At 56.0% G+C, this 17,862-nt stretch overlaps 1 protein-coding gene, 1 long non-coding RNA gene and 1 other non-coding gene across 5 annotated transcripts; 2 read left to right on the top strand and 1 right to left on the bottom strand.

Moving 5' to 3' along the window:
- Positions 1-4,669: 4,669 nt before the first annotated feature.
- On the top strand, positions 4,670-12,894 carry LOC144339226 (uncharacterized). Its single transcript, XR_013413999.1, has 3 exons — positions 4,670-5,794; positions 11,541-11,675; positions 12,709-12,894. It is a non-coding gene; the product is annotated as an uncharacterized LOC144339226 (long non-coding RNA).
- MIR135A-1 (microRNA mir-135a-1) lies at positions 10,371-10,460 on the top strand. Its single transcript, NR_032406.1, has one exon. It is a non-coding gene; the product is annotated as a microRNA mir-135a-1 (primary transcript).
- On the bottom strand, positions 11,201-16,846 carry GLYCTK (glycerate kinase). 3 transcript variants are annotated; one of them, XM_077992976.1, is made up of 5 exons: positions 16,564-16,846; positions 13,978-14,389; positions 13,586-13,737; positions 12,782-12,957; positions 11,201-12,442 (listed from the first exon to the last, which is right to left on the bottom strand). In XM_077992976.1, the coding sequence occupies exons 2-5, from the start codon at positions 14,352-14,354 to the stop codon at positions 11,576-11,578; spliced, it is 1,572 nt and encodes a 523-aa protein (XP_077849102.1). In that variant the 5' UTR covers positions 14,355-14,389; positions 16,564-16,846; the 3' UTR covers positions 11,201-11,575. The 3 variants fall into 3 exon arrangements, with proteins under 3 accessions (XP_077849102.1, XP_014986245.2, XP_014986246.1); XM_015130759.3 differs by having other exon boundaries at positions 13,978-14,393; positions 16,796-16,846; XM_015130760.3 differs by lacking the exons at positions 12,782-12,957; positions 16,564-16,846 and having other exon boundaries at positions 11,973-12,442; positions 13,978-15,453.
- Positions 16,847-17,862: the final 1,016 nt, after the last annotated feature.

Here is a 17,862-nt window from a genome sequence, read left to right as displayed (position 1 = left end):
GGACTTTCATCTGCTTCATTCATGCAATGGGGCTAACCCATAAAGGGGCAGGACACAAAGGGAAGGGACGGCTCTGAGGACATAATTTGGAAGGAAGGAAGAGGGATGGCAAGTTCCTTGGGTCCTATCTCCTAGGGGGCTCTGGATAGTCCCAAGATGTCTGAGATTATGGAGCATAAACTCTCTCCTTTGACAAGAGGAAACTGAGACCCAAAGGAGAGGGTCAGCCCAGGTCATCCTGCTGGGCCAGAAGTACGGTTGCTGGGGGCTGATACCGGTTCTTACAGCACCTCCTTGAAGGCCCTGGAGCCTCAGTTTCCCTACCCTCACAATGGTGGCACTGACTCCCATCTTCCTTTCTTCCCTTCCTTCCCGCAATGCCCCCCACTCAAGAAAGCTGTGAGGTTCGCTGAGGTTCACTGAGGGTAAGGCTGTGGACAGAGTCAGGGCCCTGCCTCCTAGCCTTGTATAAGGTGGAGGAGAGGCTAAGGGAACCAGGAGCCTGGGGACCACCTCAGTACCTCCAAAGGCAGCCCCACTCCTTCCAAGGGAAAGAGGCCATGGGGCAGGACACCTCCTTGGGGGTAAGGGGGGACATACCCAGGCTTGGGGAGTCTCCAGCCACAACAGGCTCCCTCTTGGGATTGGCACTGCCATGACTCTACCACCTTCCTTGCCCTGAGCCCCACTTTCCCCATGAATCCAATGAGGATAACAGGGATCATCCCTGTCCTGTCAGTCTGTGGCCTCCTGGGGTCACCAAGCATAGCCAACCGGCCAGTGGGTATGAGATGGTGGCTCTTATGAATAGCAAAGCCCTAGAGAGAGACAAAACAGCCTGCTAATGGTGGCATTTCAGGCAGAGAACTTGGGGGCAGAGGAGCCTGCAGTGCTCAGCCCCCCAATCACAGCCACCCCAGCCAAGCCACTGCCCCTGCCTTGCCCTGGGGCTAGGGTCAAGGGTGGCAATGTCTGTCAGCGATGTGAGTAGGCTGTCAGGGACTCCATTAGCCCAGGAAAATGCCTTTCTGTCCCCACTTACTCTTCTGTCCTAGGCTATGGGCTGCCTGCAGTCACCTCACACGCACAGCAGCCGCCACCACCCACCCATCTCCCTCCCTCCGAGCAGAGGCAGCTGCTAGGCCTCCATGCTGGAACCAAAATTGAATGAGCACTCTCACAATGTCGCCTCCCGCTGACAGCTCCTAATTGCATGTTGAAGCCATGTGATGGAGCCCAAGTTACACTAATTATGTCATTACCCTAATTAAGTAAATACTGTATGTGCTAATTGGCTGAAATCTCTTCAGGGGGATGGGCGCTGGTGTCCCCTGGGCTTCACTTGGGTGGGCTGGAGGTAACAGAGGAAGGTGGGGGCCCACCCCTCCCTGGGGTCACCCAGTGGGCATCAGTGAGGGCCCCTGACCATAGCGCAAGACAGGTGTGCCTGTGCTGCAGGGGAGTATGCAGAAGGTACTGACCAAGTGGTCAGAGACCCAGGTCGAAGGCCTGACTTGACCCCGACAGGCTGGTGGTCTTGAATAAGCCCTTTCTTCTTTTTTTTTTTTTTTTTTTTTGAGACAGAGTCTCGCTGTGTCTCCCAGGCTGGAGTGCAGTGGCGTGATCTCGGCTCACTGCAAGCTCCGCCTCCCGGGTTCACGCCATTCTCCCGCCTCAGCCTCCCAAGTAGCTGAGACTACAGGCACCCGCCACCACGCCCGGCTAGTTTTTTGTATTTTTAGTAGAGACGGGGTTTCACCATGTTAGCCAGGATAGAGCCCTTTCTTCTTTTGATGTGGGCCCCCTTGCTGTTCTTCCCCTCAGCCAGCCCAGGGCCTGTGGCCTTTCAGACATACTGGGCACAGGGGCACCAGAGGAGCCCAGTGTTCAGTCATCTATAGATGCCAGCTATGTGCCTGGCCTGGGGTAGCAGCAGGAAGAATGGCTGATGACTGAGCAAAGCCCCAGTTCCTGGGCTTAGCACCCAAGTAAACTAGCCAAAGGACAAACAGGGCTGGCATTCCCAGGAAGGCAAGTGAGGTGGGAGGCTCTGAAGAGGTCTGAAGGGCTTTCTGAAGAAGGGGGACTTCACTTACAAAGGAGGGAGAATATCACTGCATTAGAACTCAGATCATCTCTAAGATGTGATGTCTAAAGCATTAGAACTCAGATCACCTCCAAGATGTGATTTCTAAATAATACCAAACTTTTTTTTTTTTTTTTTGAGACAGTCTTACTCTGTTGCCCAGGCTGGAGTGCAGTGGCACAATTGTGGCTCACTGTAGCCTCACTCTCCTGAGCTCTGGTGAGCCTCCCACCTCAGCCTCCCGAGTAGCTGGGACTACAGGTGCACACCATCACACCCGCCTAATTTTTGTTTGTAGAGACAGGGGTCTCACCATGTTCCCCAGGCTGGTCCCAAACTCCTAACCTCAAGCAATCCACTGGCCTCAGCCTCCCAAATTGCTAGGATTACAGGCATGAGCCACCAAGCCTGGCCTAAGTACCAAAATTCTTTTTTTTTTTTTTTGAGACGGACTCTCCCTTTGTCTCCCAGGCTGGAGTGCAGTGGCCGGATCTCAGCTCACTGCAAGCTCCGCCTCCCGGGTTTACGCCATTCTCCTGCCTCAGCCTCTCGAGTAGCTGGGACTACAGGCGCCCACCACCTCGCCCGGCTAGTTTTTTTTTTTTTTTGTATTTTTTAGTAGAGACAGGGTTTCACCGTGTTTTTTTTTTTTTTTTTTTTTTTTTGAGACAGAGTCTTGCCTTGTCACACAAGCTGGAGTGCAGTGGCGTGATCTCGGCTCACTGCAAGCTCTGCCTCCCGGGTTCACGCCATTCCCCTGCCTCAGCCTCCCAAGTAGCTAGGACTACAGGTGCATGCCATCACACCCGGCTAATTTTTTGTTGTTGTTGTATTTTTAGTAGAGACGGGGTTTCACCATGTTAGCCAGGATGGTCTCGATCTCTTGACCTCATGATCTGCCCATCTTGGCCTCCCAAAATGCTGGGATTACAGGCGTGAGCCACCACGCCACCACACCCGGCCAATACCAAAATTCTTAACCATGACCTTAGAGTGGGACTTGGGAGGAATGACAACAGCCATCTAGAAGGAAGATCTCCGGATGGGACTCCAACCTACTTGGGGGTACTAGGGGTGCAGAAAGAATGCAGCCCTGTGTCAGGGACTGGTATGTAAGCCTCAGTAGGGCTGGAGCCCCATCATGCCCCTTCTGAGCAGATCAGCACAGACCAGCTGGTCAGGTGGACTCCATCCCTGCCCTGTCCTTCACGGAGTTGTAGGGAGAGTCCCAAAGGCAGGTGGTGGGGCTGGGGCCTCCAACAGCTGGGTCCTCTCACATCACTTAGGGCCCAACAGCGCACTGTCTCCCAAGTGTGCCAGGTGCCGCAGCATGGCCATCCCGCTCTCCCAGCTCCACCCCGCCCGCCTGCCTGCCGCCATCTCTACAAACATATGCTGCGGCTCCACACCCGGCAAACACCACATGCTCACTTTGGTGGGCAATGGCTCCCTCCCCGTTTGCTCACTTGCTTCCCAGGACCCCAGGCCCAGTACAGCCCCCTACCCCGACTCAAGCCCTGGGCTGGCTGAACTCCCAGGGTGGCCTTGGCCAGTCCCCAGGTCTCAAGCTCCCAGTAGGTGACATCTGCTCATTCCTTGCCTCTCCCAGGCCTTCATTCATTCTACATAATGTGGTCTGGGCTCCCGTGGGCTGGCTCCAGACACAGAGACAGACAGGAAGCAATCCTTTCAAACGTCTGCAACGTACTCAAATGAGTAAGAAAGAAAATATGTACACACACACACACACACACACACACACACACAGAAAGAGAGAGAGAAAGCGATAGAGCACAATATTCACAGTAGTTGAACATATCCCCAAAGGAGCACATGTGTGTCTTCTGTACTATTACTATTCTGGCAACTTTTCTGTAAGTTTGAAATCATTTCTAAATAAAAAATAAATAAAGAAGAATAAGGAAAGAAAAAAGGAAGGAAGGAAGGTCCTTTCCTTTATCCAAGCTCCAGGCTATAGGAAAAGACAGCTGGACCGGTGGCAGCCAGGTCACTGTACCCCTGCTGGGTGGGGCCAGCAGGGATTCCCTGAGGAGGTGATAGGGTTTGGGGCAGTCTAAGGGGCACACACCTCTGACCCTTGTATGCAGGGTGGCACTGAGGGGCTGACTCTCTGAGAGTCTCCCTGTCACAGCTTTAGGCAAGCCCTCACTCCCTCCCCTCCTCCTACTCTCCAAAGAATGTGCTCTGGGAGTCTGAGATAAGAAGGGGAACTTCCCTTGGTCACAAGGTGTGGGAAGGTGGCTGGAACTTCTGTGCCTTTGAGTGTGAGAGGAGGCTGAACTGGCCCAGGGGCTGCGCCTGGTGGGGCGAGAGGGATGGGATGGCCCTACTCAAGGCCATCCTGTCCTCCCTCCCAGCGAACACTCACACAGACTCACCGGGCTGACTTCCCCAGGCAGTGCCCTTGCCTGTCACAGCAGCACTTGGCAGCAGGAGGGCAGCAGCAGGGAAGTGGCTCATTATTTCATCCTTCATTAGCTCGGCATTAGGCAGCCTGAGAATTGTGGGGTGTGGAGTGGGAGCCTCTGGTTCTGTGGTCCCGCAGCTCCGGGCCCACCCCTTGCAGCCTCCTTCCCCCCATCCGCTCTCTCTCCCCTGCTTCCCTACCTCTTTCATCCCCACTCCTCTCCTGCCTCCCTGTGCTCCCTACCCTGCCCTCCTCCCTGGGGTGGAGGCAGGGCACACACGCTCCGTAAGAGGGGCTTCCCCTACCCAGTTCTCAGTCACAGGATAGGCCCCTTCACTATCCCCTCCCCGAAAAGACAGTGACACCAGCATCCTGATGTGTGGTCAATCATGGTGTGTGTCCTGGGTGTTCTGAGCTCTCAAAGAATGACTGGGACCCCTGCCTGGCCTCACAGCCCATCTCCTCTCCCCTCCACCTCAGGCTGCCACTTTAGAGCCTGGACTGCCCCAGAGTGGATCTGCCCCCCGCCCCCACTCCAGGAGGCTCTGGCTGGGATGCTCAGGGCTGGGGAACCCAGGGGTCAGCAGAAACCGATTCCTCCATTCAGACGCTGTTGTTTCTTCTCACGTCTTTGTAGCCTTGTCACTGGCCGCAGTCCTCCCAGCCAGCCCACCAGCCCAGCCCCTAACCCAACGACTGGCGGGTTTCCCTCCCTGCCAGTCCCCTTCGTACATGGCCTTCTGCCATTCAAGTCCTATTGGTCTCCTCTGAATCCAGAGCCTGGCACGGGACAGGGGTGGGACCCCTCTGCCCAGCTCAGTCATCAGCCATTGGCCCCCTGCAACCTGCCTTTCACCCTGCTCTTCTCCTGCCCACGCCCCTCACTTGCCCACCACCTCCTCACCCTGTCCCTGCTCTCCCGCCCCTCTAACAGTCTCCCCGCTCTCAGTCTGGCCCCTCACCTCCCCTGCCCCCTCCCCATTTCCTCTCCCCTCCTCTACTGGCCCTTTAGTCCCTGGGTGTCAGGCTTTATCTCTCCGAGGGGGGCAGGCAGGCGGGCAGGCGGCAGGCTCGTTGTTCTCCCCTCCCCTCTCCTCTTCTCTCTCATCCTCTCCCTTCTCTCTTCCCCCTCCAGCCTCCACTCCTTCGCCTGCTCACTCACCCTCTCCCTCTCCCGCTGCCCCCCCTTTCTCCCCCACCTCTTTGTTTCAGCTGAGAACCAGCTCCTCGGGACAGTTCCCACACTGCAGTGCCTCTGGTGAGGAGACAGCGCCACTGAGGTGAGCCTTGGGGATCTGGGGACACAGGCATAGGGCGGCCGGAGCCCTGGAGGGCAGGCAGGTGGAGAGAATGGGAAGAATGCTTCTCTGCCCTGGGCAATGGGAGCAGCAGTGGAGTGCCAGCTTCAGGTCCCCAAGGGGTCAGCAGGAGTGGGGGGCAGAGGTGCGGCCAGTTAGCCGCAAGGGACAAGGCTGGCCGGGAGCTGGCAGGCTCTGTTCCTGCCCGGGTGCCTGGCTTCTGTGGGTGGCCCTGAGCTGAGAGAGACCCTCAGGGGGACCTGAGAGGGTGGGCGGGGGCTGGGCTGCCTGGAACAGCCTGCCCCTGAAGGTTTGAGTATATGCCCAGTCCTGGAGTCCAGGGCTCTGACCCTGCCTCTGACTGGGCTGCAGCTATTGGGTTACTGGGTGCCAGCAGCGGTACCGTCCAGGGGACTGTGACCCTCACAGGTGCCTGTGCTAGCAGGGGGGTTGGCGGCTGGCTGGAATGTGCTGGGGCTGCTCCCACTGCCCAGGTGGAGAGTCTGAGCGGAGGGAGAGATCTTCCCCCTGCCACAGGCTCACAGGTTTTACTCCAAGCTACTGATCCCCAGACCCATAGAGCCACATGGCAAAGACAAGCACTTCTGCCTCCCCTAGGGATCTTTGATCAGCTCCCTCCAGACAGCATCCCTAGAAGAGCTTTGCCTAGAGTTGCAAACAGCAGGGTTTCAACCCAGAGCCTAGATATTCCTGCAGTCAGCTTCCTGGAACTGGGCAGGACAGGGAGGAACGGGGGCTCTGTGGATAGGGGTGGGGAGAGCAGGTGGAGACAGAGGCCTGGCTCCAATGAGGCTACAAGTGTGATTTTTGGAGATAACCCAGGGCCACAAGGAGATCCTGAGACTCTAAAGCTGTGCAGGTGGGTGGGAATGATCTGAAGGGGCAGAAGCCAAGTGCCAGGGGCCCCACCCCCTTCTCAGCTGGTGCTGGGGATGGAGAGGCAGGGCTGGATAAGGGAAGAAATGTATGGCTCACACCATCCCAGGGAGGTGGGCAGGGCGGCTCTGCTGGCTGCTAGTGGAGGAAAAGAAGAGGCCAGCCCAGACATGAGGGGACACCAGGGAAAACCTTCTCAATGGGATGCATTTTGGGGGTCTAGTCTCTGGCTGTCTGATTGGGGCAGAGCCAAGTCCTACAGCTCCCTGGCTCCCGAAGGAGGCAGTGGTGGACCAAATCATGGTAAGTAGTGGTCCCATGAGGCAGAGCTGCTAAGGGCAGTGGCCCCATAGGACGGGGCAGATGGGGCATTTGCTTCTAGGGGCCAACTGTCTTGCCCTCTTCCCTTGGCTAGAACTTCCTCATCTGAGCAAGGTGACAGCTGCACTTGCTCCCACCCCTGCCCCCCAGAAATCCCTGGATGGGAGCAACATGTCTAGAGAGGTGGAATCAGAGCTGTGAGCATGAGCTGGTGCCAGGCTGAGTGTCCACCCCCAGCCCACCCTCCTCCAGCCACTACAAACCAGCCTGAGTCAGGAGAAGTGGAAAGCAAAGCCTCAGAACTGGCCCTAGCGGTTACGGGGGGAGGTCTGGCCCACAGCCTTGGGGAGAAAGCCCATCTCTCCTGGACTAGGCACAGCTCACAACAACCCCATAGTCCTATTGCTCACACAGCAGCCTGCCAAGGTCATTGGCTTGCCCATCACCCAGGGTGTGTGTGTCCCTCACCCTTGCATACCACCTCCCTTCCCCTAGCACATCCCAAATCCTCTTACCTAGCTAGGGATTCTGGCCTGGGGTTAAGCCAGTCCTCCCTCACCACAGTCTGGGCCTCCTCATGTCCCTTACACATGACCCAGACCCAGAGGGAGGCAGGTTGCCCTACCCATTTTCCAGAGACGTTGGGGGGGACTCTCTTCCAGGTGGCTCAGCTCACTCTGACTCCAGGCGATCATCCATCAACTCCGTGACCTCCTAGGGCACTATACACCCTACTGGCCATTAAAGACTCAAATACCATTCCCTGCTGGTGCCTGTCTAGTGCCAGAGGCCAGCAGGTTGCTCACTCAGCCCCAGTCAGTGAGCACCAAGGTCCCACTGGCTCTAACCCTGGTCCTACCATGGAACAAGGGGGCCTCCCTGAGCCAAGAGCTCCCTGAGATTCCCCTTGGAAGAGGCCAGTACTTCAACCTTCTTTCTCTCCCTCCCTGAGCTCCCCACTTGCACAGAGCTTTCCCGCATAGATCCACCTGCCGCTGATACCTCCCTAAAGAGGCGATAGGGCAAGGATGTTTTCCCCATTAAACAGACGAGAAAACAGGCCTGGAGAAAGGAAGGTGGGAAGGCCAGGACAAGGACTTACCACCTGACTCCTATTCCAGTGCTCCTTCCAAGCCACTTAACTGCCATCCTCGTGAGATCCTACATGGGAGTGGGGTCCCTATGCCCACCAAAGTGTCCACTAGCTGCCCAGCCTCTGCCCCCCAAAATCCTCAAAGCCCTGAGGCATTCCCAGAGACAGAGAGGCTCAGTTACTCCCAACAGTGTTTGAGCCAGGGCTTTCGGCCTTGGTTCCAAAGCAGGCATCTAAAGGGTTCCCTGGGCTGGCTAAAGGCTTTGGAGCTGAGGCTGCATAGGGGAGGTGGGAGAGGGTTCTCAGAGCCTGTAATGCACCTCTCCTATCTGCAACCCCTTCCATCTCCTTGCATGCCCCCACCTCTCACCCTCTGCAGTAAGGATGTTGGCTCTCAGCATTAAAGTCCCAAAACAGCTTCATGACATTATTCCCTGCCAAAATCTTCGTGAGGTTTGCCATTGCTGTCAACATGAAGTCAACTCCCTCGGCCAGGCACACTAGCCTCTGCCAGTCTTTTGGGCCTCTTTGCCCAACTTGCTCCTTGTATCCCCTACACTCTACACCTGTCTCCACCCTGGGATGGGGCACAGCACAGCTCAGAGACTGGTTGTGGGCTGCACTACACATTCACATGTTTATATATGTATCCATGCACACACACGCACATGCACACTCACATACACACAGATGTGCATACAGATGCAGACACACATTTATGTAGAAGCCTACCACTCAACTGAGCATGGTTTTCTGCCAAATCACACACACAATGGAGCTGTCCCTCTGAGCCAAGAAGAGTCCAACACATCTGCTGTGTGGATCCCTGGAGAGGCCAAGCATGGTTATGTCGCCATCCCAAGCCCTTGAGGGGCAGTGGGGAAGCAGTAGATCCCCTGGATCTGGCTGAGCCCTTGCTTGGCCCCAGGGTCTCTGAGCCCCAGAGAGTAGCAGAGGATAGTCAAGCAGGTTCCAACTAGGTTCTCATTCTCGTTCTGTAGCCTTTATGTGAGACTATGCAGTCCCAAACAAGCCACCTTTTCTCTCTGTATCTGCAACTATAAATCAAATAGTTGGGACTAGCTGACACTGAAGGGCTGCCCAGGCCCACTGCCCCACTGCTCTTGGCTCATGCCAAGTGCAGAGAAGGGAGATGCCTGTGAGGGCTGCTGTAGCCAGCAGGGCCAGACACCCTCCATGGTGAAATCCTCCAGCTAGGCCAGGGGAAGCTTCAGAAAATGAAGATGAGGTGGGCACAAGGACGGCAGCAGCTGGAAGAGAAAGAAGCCAAGATCAAGGGAGGGGCACTTTAATGATCCAAAATTGACATTTATGGAGCAAGTAATGAGTCCTATGGAAACATTCACTGTGCAGGGTTTATCTCATCTCATCATCCAGACTGTGGCCACATACATCCTTTCTTATCTCTGGGGTATCCAGTGAACAAATCTAATGGGTTAGGCTCACAGACTATTTGGCCCTATGGGGTCCAATCCAGGCCCTGGCCTCCCAGACCCTACAAACAGAAGTATAGGGAAGGGATCAATGTACAGCAGGGGGAACTTCCTGCAAGATCCTATCCATACCCAAAGCCCTCAGCAGGGATGCAGGGAGCCATGTGCCCTGTACTAAGTATCTGTGTGTATACTCACAGATGCATTCCCACTCTTAGTACGCCAACACCAACGTCTGTATACTCACACACCCACCACACACACACACTGAGGACATGGCTGCCAGGCCCTCAGCCCCTGCCCCAGTTCTCCTATCCTGCTTTTGCCTGGAACTTGGCACCCAGTGCCAATACTCATGCTCCCAAGAGCAAGTACTGAGGCAGGAACTGGTTACGTGCAGAGGCTGCCAGAGGAGCACCAGGGTACAGGATCATGTGAGGATCACCATAACCCCAGAGACTGTGACCCTAGTCAGCAGGAACTCCACACCAGCACAGAAGGAAAGGAAGTAGTACCCGTGCATCCCAGTGGGGTGCAAGCTCCCCTTTACCTAAACCTCCCTGGTCCCCAGAGTCCACTTACCATGTTCACCTCCCTCCCAATCCCCAGCCTGCCATGCGTGAGCCAGGCCCCCAGGTCATGAACCATCTGCAAGCTAGGCTGTTCAGAGCCCAGGTGGGGAAGGGAAACGCTTCCCAGCGGAAAGTCCCGCCAGCCCTGGCCCAGGGCCCCTCAACACCCTCAGGGAGGAGGGGAGGGCTGGGGTGGAAGAAGTGCCTATAAGAGCAGCCCCAGGCCTCGCTGTTCTCTATGGCTTTTTATTCCTATGTGATTCTACTGCTCACTCATATAGGGATTGGAGCCGTGGCGCACGGCGGGGACAGCCAGCGGAGGGCTCTGACACTGAGCAAGGGAGCCCAAAGGGAGGCAGGACAGTGGCACCTCCCTCTCTCAACCCAGGCTGCTGGCCAGGCCAAGGCAGTCGTTCCTCTATTCCCACTTGCCTCTTCTCCCACCAGCGGTCATGGGAAGGGGTGTGGGCCACTGGACCTCATCACTGGCTGGACCCACCATCCCAGTGCTGAGACCCCCACTGAAGGGCTAACATCAGGGTCTGGACTTGGTCCCCAGAGGAGTGGCTGAAGGAACTGGGGATGTTCAGCCTAGGACAAGGGCTGTCACAAGGAAACAGCACTGGGGGGTGGGACAAACTTCAGCTCAACCGGAAGTGCAGTATGTGGCTAAGGGCTGTCCAAAGACAGAAGGGACATCCATCTAACGAGGCCTATAAGCTGAGGCTGGAGAGGCCATGGTGACGGTGCCATGGCGGAGTCATGGTTGGGTGGGTGGCTGGTCATCACAGATTGCAGTCTTTAGGCCTGTCCTCCCTGGGGTCTCTGCTCACACACATCAAAGCTCTCAGGAGCCAGGCTCAACCCTCACACGCTCCAGAGAGACAGGCACAGGCACCCATTATGTGAGGCACACCCTGCATGTACTCAGTCCAGCAGAGGGGCATTAAGAGTCCTGCCAGGCCCTGGCACTATGGCTGCAGCCATACCACACTCCTCTCCCAGCGGCTCCCCTGTGAGGCCTCACTCTGAGGGAAGGTGCACGGAGAACCCATGTCATGGTCCTATTTATTTTCAGACGTTTTCGCTTCACAGAAAGAAACAGGGTGAGGGGCTCAAGAGAGAGGCTGCCCAAGGGAGAAGCATGGGAACACTGAACTGGCCAAGGGGCTTGTCCTTGTCCTCAGGGGTACCTGCTGCCATGCAGAAAGTAGGGGTAGGGGGGAGGCCCCATCTGCTAGTCTGGCTGGAAGGGAATAGACATAGAGCAGAGGCCCTGAGTGGGAGGTGACAGCTAACCAAACAGCCAAGGCCAAGGAGAGGAGGGGCCCTAAGGCTTAGTGAGGCCCTGAGGACCAACCTTGCTCTGCCATCTGACCTTGCCCTTGTAGGCCTCCTCTGAACTCTCAAAATGTGACCTATGCCATCACCGAGGCCGCAGGAACAAGAGGTGGGTGTCCATGACATTGGTACCTGTCATCCCTGTGTGCAGCAGGTGTGCCCCACCCTGGAGGCGGCAGAAAAAGGTATGTGAGTCATTGTGGGCTAGGAAGGTGGCCATGTCCAGGCCCTCAGCTGCAGCCTGGCTGGCAAGCTCAGGTGTGACCCAGGCCCCAGCAGCCTCTGTGGGCCCATCCTGCCCATCAGTGCCACCGCTCAAAAACAGCACATCTATTTGCCCCAGCGGCCACCTTCTCAACTCTGCTCCAACACGCAGGGCCAGTTCCTGGTTCCGGCCACCCCTGCCAGAGCCCTGCAGCTGCACTGTGGGCTCACCACCAGCCAGCAGGCAGACTGGGCCCCTTCCCCGTGCCATGGTCTCCAGAGCCTCCTCCAGCTGCAGGTCTGGGATCTGAAGCTCAGCTGCCAGCTCATGGAGCTGCGCATCTTCCTCCACAGAAGCCCCAGCCGTGGATGGGGTGAGGCGGGTTCTAGCCACATGGGCCAGCAGCCCGTAGAACTGGGCCATACTTTTTACATCACCCTGCATGGCTGCACTCAGCACCACAGCCTGGTAGCCCAGTGCCTCAGCCTGCCGCTGGGCCTCAGCTAGTGCCAGCACATTGGAGCCAATGATCACATTCAGGACATGGCCACAGGTGCGTGGCCCATGGGGGTCAGAGTCGGCCCGAGACAGCACAGTCTTCACGGAACGTGGCAGGGCTGCACGGAGGCCGTATCGATTGAGGATATGCAGGCAATCTTGCACACTGTGGGAACTGGCCACAGTGGGGCCGCTGGCAATCACCTCCACAGGGTCCCCCACCACATCTGACAGGATGAGGCTCACCACCTAGGGAAGAGCCACCACACAAGGCTCAGGCCCCCTTCCTCCTCCCCTCAGAGCCCATAAAGACAAACTGCTCCTTGGGTATCCACACACCCTCCCCCTAACTCAGTGCATTTCCTTACCCATGGTTAACTCCTCTCACGTGGGCTTGCAAAACACCTGGTCATGCAGGCACCTCCTCCCCATCTCTGGCACCCCTCCCATGATGTCACCCAGCCAGCCCCATAGTCTTTCACACCATGCCCCTGCCAATCTGTATGCTGTTCTAGGCTTTCACATCCCTGGCACATGTGGATCTGGCTCCACCAACCCAAGGCTGCCTGGGGAAGAAGTGACTCATACCTGCGCAGGGTAGGCGGCCTGAGCCAGCCCCCCACCCTTGAGCTGGGACAGGGCCTTCCGAATGGTGTTCAACTCCTGGATGGTGGCTCCACGGGCTGCCAGCAGTCTGGTGAGTGTCTGCTTCTCCTCCAGTGTGACAGGTGGGATGGGGGCAGGCAGCAGAGCTGACCCCCCACCTGCAGAGACAATGAGGGTATCAGGCAGAGGGACTATCCCAACCCAGGGAACCAGGCGAGCAGGGGTGACAAGTCCACATTAGAAAAGGGGGGTTGGAAAGGTGGGATTAGGGTGCCCCCGTGTGGATATGCAATATGTATACAGTCACCACATCCTGGCCGCTGGAGGTTGTCCCCTGCCTTGGGGTACCCCAGGTCCCAGGAGGCACTGGAAGAACTAATTACTTAAGAGAATAGAACAGGAGGCAGGGCAGGGGGCACACAATGGAAGATTAAGGAGAAGACTCCTTGAGGTCTGAAAGCCTAGCTCTAGGTAACATCAGTACAGACAACAGCAACAGCAGTGACATTTTCCAAGGACTCTATGGATGTGCCAGGCCCTGCATTAGGTGCTCCCCGTGCACCCTCTCACTGACACCCAAAAGGTCAGTTCAGGGGGAGGGCTCCACAGCTCAGGGGAGGCCAGACGACTAGTCCAAGGCAACCCGGGAGTCACCATCCAGGCTCCTTACCACCTCCCTTGCTCCTAACTTCACCCTGTGACCCTGGGGGCTCAGATCTGATTTCTCAAAGACCTGATATTGGGTGCACCCCCCACCAACTGTCTTGGGCCAATGTGGTATTAAACCTGAGATCAGCACGAGCAGCAGGTCATCAGCTGTGAGTCCCTCAGCCAGTTGCCGGATGGCCAGCGCAGCCCGCAGTGCATCGCGGTCCGGGAGGTTGTCCTCCGCACCCTCGAATACTTGGACACGGCTATGTGGCTTCAGCAGCATCTCCCTGGGGAGGGAAAGGTCAGCGTGCAAGAGATGGGGTGGGCTCCTCTCCTCCCACCTCATCTCTCAACTTTACAGGTGAGGGGGGCATGAACGAAGATGCCCACTGACACGCATCCTGGGGCCAGGCCAGACCCAGGAGAAAAGGGAAGCAGGTGGGGAAAGGAGGCCTGATTCAGCCTGGGTCTGGGCCCAGGTTTCCCTCCAGATAGACAGCAGGAGGCAGCCCCCCATGGCTCCTTACTGCTTGCCGGCGCGCTCCATGGCAGCACGGATCCCCTTGGGAATGCTGATCACGCCCTGCACAAGATGCTGGCCCAGTAGTTCCTCAGCGGCAGCTGCCATGCCCATCACAGCCTTGCCAAAGCCCACCAGGTAGACGTTTTGCCTCAGCTGAAAGCTCCGGTCCCGCACCTTCAGCTGTCTGCCACTAGGGTCCAAGGATAGTGCCCGGTGCAGCATGGGGCCCGGCAGCACTGCACCCACAGCACTCTCAAACAGCTGCCAGGCCTGCTCTGCCAAGGCCATGCTGCTGGCCAGCCGGGCCACTGAGCCCCGCCAGAGGAGTGGATGCAAGGGGGCTCGGGCCAAGCGGGGCAGGACCTGCAGGGCTGCAGCCATGCCCCACTGCTCTCAGCACTGCCTGGCACCCATGGCTGCCTAGAGGGAAAAAGCACAACTGAGGCCCTTGCAAGGCAAAAGACAGGAGGTCCCCCACGGCCAGTGGACCCCACAGCTGCTGCTACAAGAAGGAGCCATCTGATAGCCCCAGGAGACTTCCTGAAGCCCACAGCTGCAGGATCTCACTCATCCTTGGATACCAGCCCTGCCACCCAGCCATGTCCTCCTCTTCTGCAGACCACATGCCGGCCCTCTGGATACTCTGCCTTAAGTCCAAAGTTCCTATTAGCTGGGCCCTCCTCCTAGGTCAACCCTTTGGCTGTGAGTTAATCATTGACAGAGGGAGTAATTTCTACCAGTGGGCTCCCATCCCACCCCTTTTCCACCCCCTGCACTTCTGAGCTCTTACCCAGGGGCAACGCCCCTTTCTGGCACTCCTTCCTTGCCTCTTTACTACCTCTGCTGCCAGGAGTCTGTTGATTGTCCCACCAACTGACCCCGAGCCCACTGACCTCCAGCCTACTCTACTTTATCTCATAAGACTGGGATTAGGAGGCTGGGAAGTCAGGGTCTATAGGAGGCTGCAGGTTTATCAGGTCAAGCCCAGAGCATATCCTCAGGGCAAGCAATCTGAGGAATCCCAGTATTCAGGCCAGTTCAGCAAGAGGTTTAGTTTCAAATCAGGAGTGAGGGCAAAGTCTGGCTCATGGTGGAACCTTAGGAAAGTCCCCAGGCACCATGTGAGGCCATGTGCCATGAAGCCCAATTGCAGGACAGAAAAGGATGCCCTTCTACCCACATAGCTGGCCAGACCCAACCCTGCCAAGAACACCCCTTCTAGTTCCAAGATAACAAAAACAAGTCCTAGATCACACCACCCACAGTGGTGAGAGCCCAAGAGCTGAAGTAGGCAAAGGCCAGGCTCCCATAACTGAGCCCAGATAGCCATTTTCCCCACTGGGCAGAGTAAAAGCTAAAGAAGCCTTGGGGTGAAGGTCAGGAAGCTGTAGAGGGGTATAGGAACAACAAAGACCCAAAGAGCTCATCTGTACTACATATGTACTATTGCATCTACTTTAATAAATGCCTACCATAAATGCTGCAAGCTGACTTCATCAGCAAGTATGGACTGAGCGGGGTAAGGAGGCTGGGAATTGAGCTTCCAGCTGTATCTACTACAGGTTTTCTGAGTGGCTGGGACACATCCATTTCTCTCACTGGGCCTCATCCACAAAATGAGACACAAGGTGAGATTAACACTACACTCTCCCCTTAACACCCTCAGGCTCTCTGATACTGTCCACTGCAACACAGATCTCAAATACCGGTTTATCCCACACCCAAATGTGGTGGTTACTTCTAGACTCTGACCATTTTGTCTGCCTAGTCTCAGCTCTCCCGTAAGAGAAGACAGCCATGCTTGACTTCTGTTGTGAAACGGAACACAGAGGGCATCGTCATGGGGATTCCGAAAATGGGTCCAGTTATGGCCAGGGGGACCCCTGGAGCTTGCCCATTAGGCTTGGAGCTAAAAGCATCTTAGCAACTAAGACAGCCGGTCTTTATAGGGTGAAATCTGTATTTATTTCCCAGATGGACAAGAGCCTAGAAGATCCCAGTCTTGCCACTGGGTATGAGCAGAGGACAGGGGACGCTCAATGCCAAGGCTGCCAGAGAAAATACAGGACGTCCTGTTAAATTTGAATTTCAGAAAAACAAGTAATTTTTAAAGTATAAATATGTGCATACAATGTTTAGGACTTAACAATTATTCATCGTTTATCTTAACTCAAATTTAACTGGACACGGCCGGGCGCAGTGGCTCAGGCCTGTAATCCCAGCACTCTGGAAGGCTGAGGCGGGCGCATCACCTAAGGTGTGGAATTACAGACCAGCCTGACCAGCATGGTAAAACCCCGTCTCTACTAAAGATACAAAAATTAGCCAGGTGTGGTGGGCGCCTGTAATCCAGCTACTCAGGAGACTGAGGCACGCGAATCATTTGAACCGGGGAGGCGGAGGTTGCAGTGAGCCGAGATCGCGCCACTGCACTCCAGCCTGGGTGACAGAGTGAGACTCTGTCTCAAAAAAAAAAAATTAACTGGACTCTCTGCATTTTTATTTGCTAAGTCCTCCAATTCTATACAAGACATAGTCTCTCCAAAACTCCGGAGGGATCCAAAGCAAAACACGGAAACAGGAAGACTACCGGCCTTGACTCCTCCCCGCTATTAAAGGGGGCTGGCACCATTTCCGGTTTCCCGCAGTCAGCAGGGGGCTGGAAGTGACGTCATCCTCAGGTAGGGCCTTCGCGAGGCAAACCGCTGCCGCGTAATGCCAGGTGATACGAGAAAGAAGGGCCTGCTGCCACCAAGACCCTTCGTCGCCCAGCCCAGGGATTGCTTCTGAAGGTCATGCGCGCCCTGCAGGCGCAGACTTACCAGCCCACAGCTCCGGGCCACGGCGCCCAGCACTGGAGACCGGAAGTACTCGCGGGTGGGCGGAGCGGAATCCGGAAGTGTGGGTGGGTGGATCCGCGCTGGCGGCTGCGAGCTCTAGCTGAAGCTGGGGTCTGGAAGGGAGAGTTTAGGATATTGACTCCTTGCTGGCCACCAACAGACCTGGAAGGAGTCACCTTAAGTCCTCATTTTCTTAATCTCTACATTGAGGGTAATAATCCCCGCCTCACTGATTGCAGATTTTTTTTTCGAGACGGGGGTCTCACTCTGTCGCCCAGACTGGAGTGCAGAGGCGCGGTCTCGGCCCAGTGCAACCTCCGCCTCCCGGATTCAAGCGATTCTCATGCCTCAGCCTCCTGAATAGCTGGGATTACAGGCATGTGCCACCACGCCGGGCTAATTTTTGTATTTTTTAGTAGAGACCAGCTTTCGCCATGTTGGCCTCTCTGGTCTCGAACGCCTAACCTCAATCGATCCACCCACCTCAGCCTCCCAAAGTGATGGGATTACACACTTGAGCCGCCGCGCCTGGCCTCTCCCTTCCTTTATCTTGTACGATCAGTCAGCAGATACACCCTGAGGACTGGGCTGAGCAAACGAACTGAGAATCACTACTTACCCACAACTAACCCCTTCTGGAGCCAGATTAAGTAATTCTCGCTCCTCTCCATGGTTTTTATTCCACAACTTATTAGTGTTCTCCCCTCTCCCACCATGGGCCACCAAATACAGCTCTGACCTAGCGAGAGTTCCATTCCGCTATCCTCAAGCACATAAGCTGCATGTAAAAGCGAATGACTCAGGACCTTCCTCACTGTCCCTGCTCTCATGCTGGGCCCACCCTGAGCTGGCTGGATGCCTTCCCACATTCATAAGATGAGTCCTCATCAGACTCCAAGAACACGAAACAGTTCACTGTTTTTACTGATGTTTTCTTATGGAGATAGAGGAGAGAGTTGCATCACAAATCACATACTTGATTTCCTAACGATTTTATTGAAACATGTTTCTTGGCAGGGCCCAGTGTTTCACGCCTGTAATACCAACAC

Source organism: Macaca mulatta, chromosome 2 (assembly GCF_049350105.2).
Source record: "Macaca mulatta isolate MMU2019108-1 chromosome 2, T2T-MMU8v2.0, whole genome shotgun sequence".
Lineage (NCBI taxonomy): Eukaryota > Metazoa > Chordata > Mammalia > Primates > Cercopithecidae > Macaca > Macaca mulatta.
This window is presented reverse-complemented; position numbering and strand designations above follow the sequence as displayed.

Bases quoted from the DNA above. Each gene is read 5' to 3' on its own strand.
- GLYCTK (XM_077992976.1), bottom strand. From the start codon at position 14,354: ATGGCTGCAGCCCTGCAGGTCCTGCCCCGCTTGGCCCGAGCCCCCTTG. The intron at 13,738-13,977 runs GTAAGGAGCCAT...TTCCCTCCCCAG, and splicing joins ATGGAGCGCGCCGGCAAGCA to GGAGATGCTGCTGAAGCCAC. The intron at 12,443-12,781 runs GTATGAGTCACT...GCTCTTCCCTAG, and splicing joins AGGCCGCCTACCCTGCGCAG to GTGGTGAGCCTCATCCTGTC.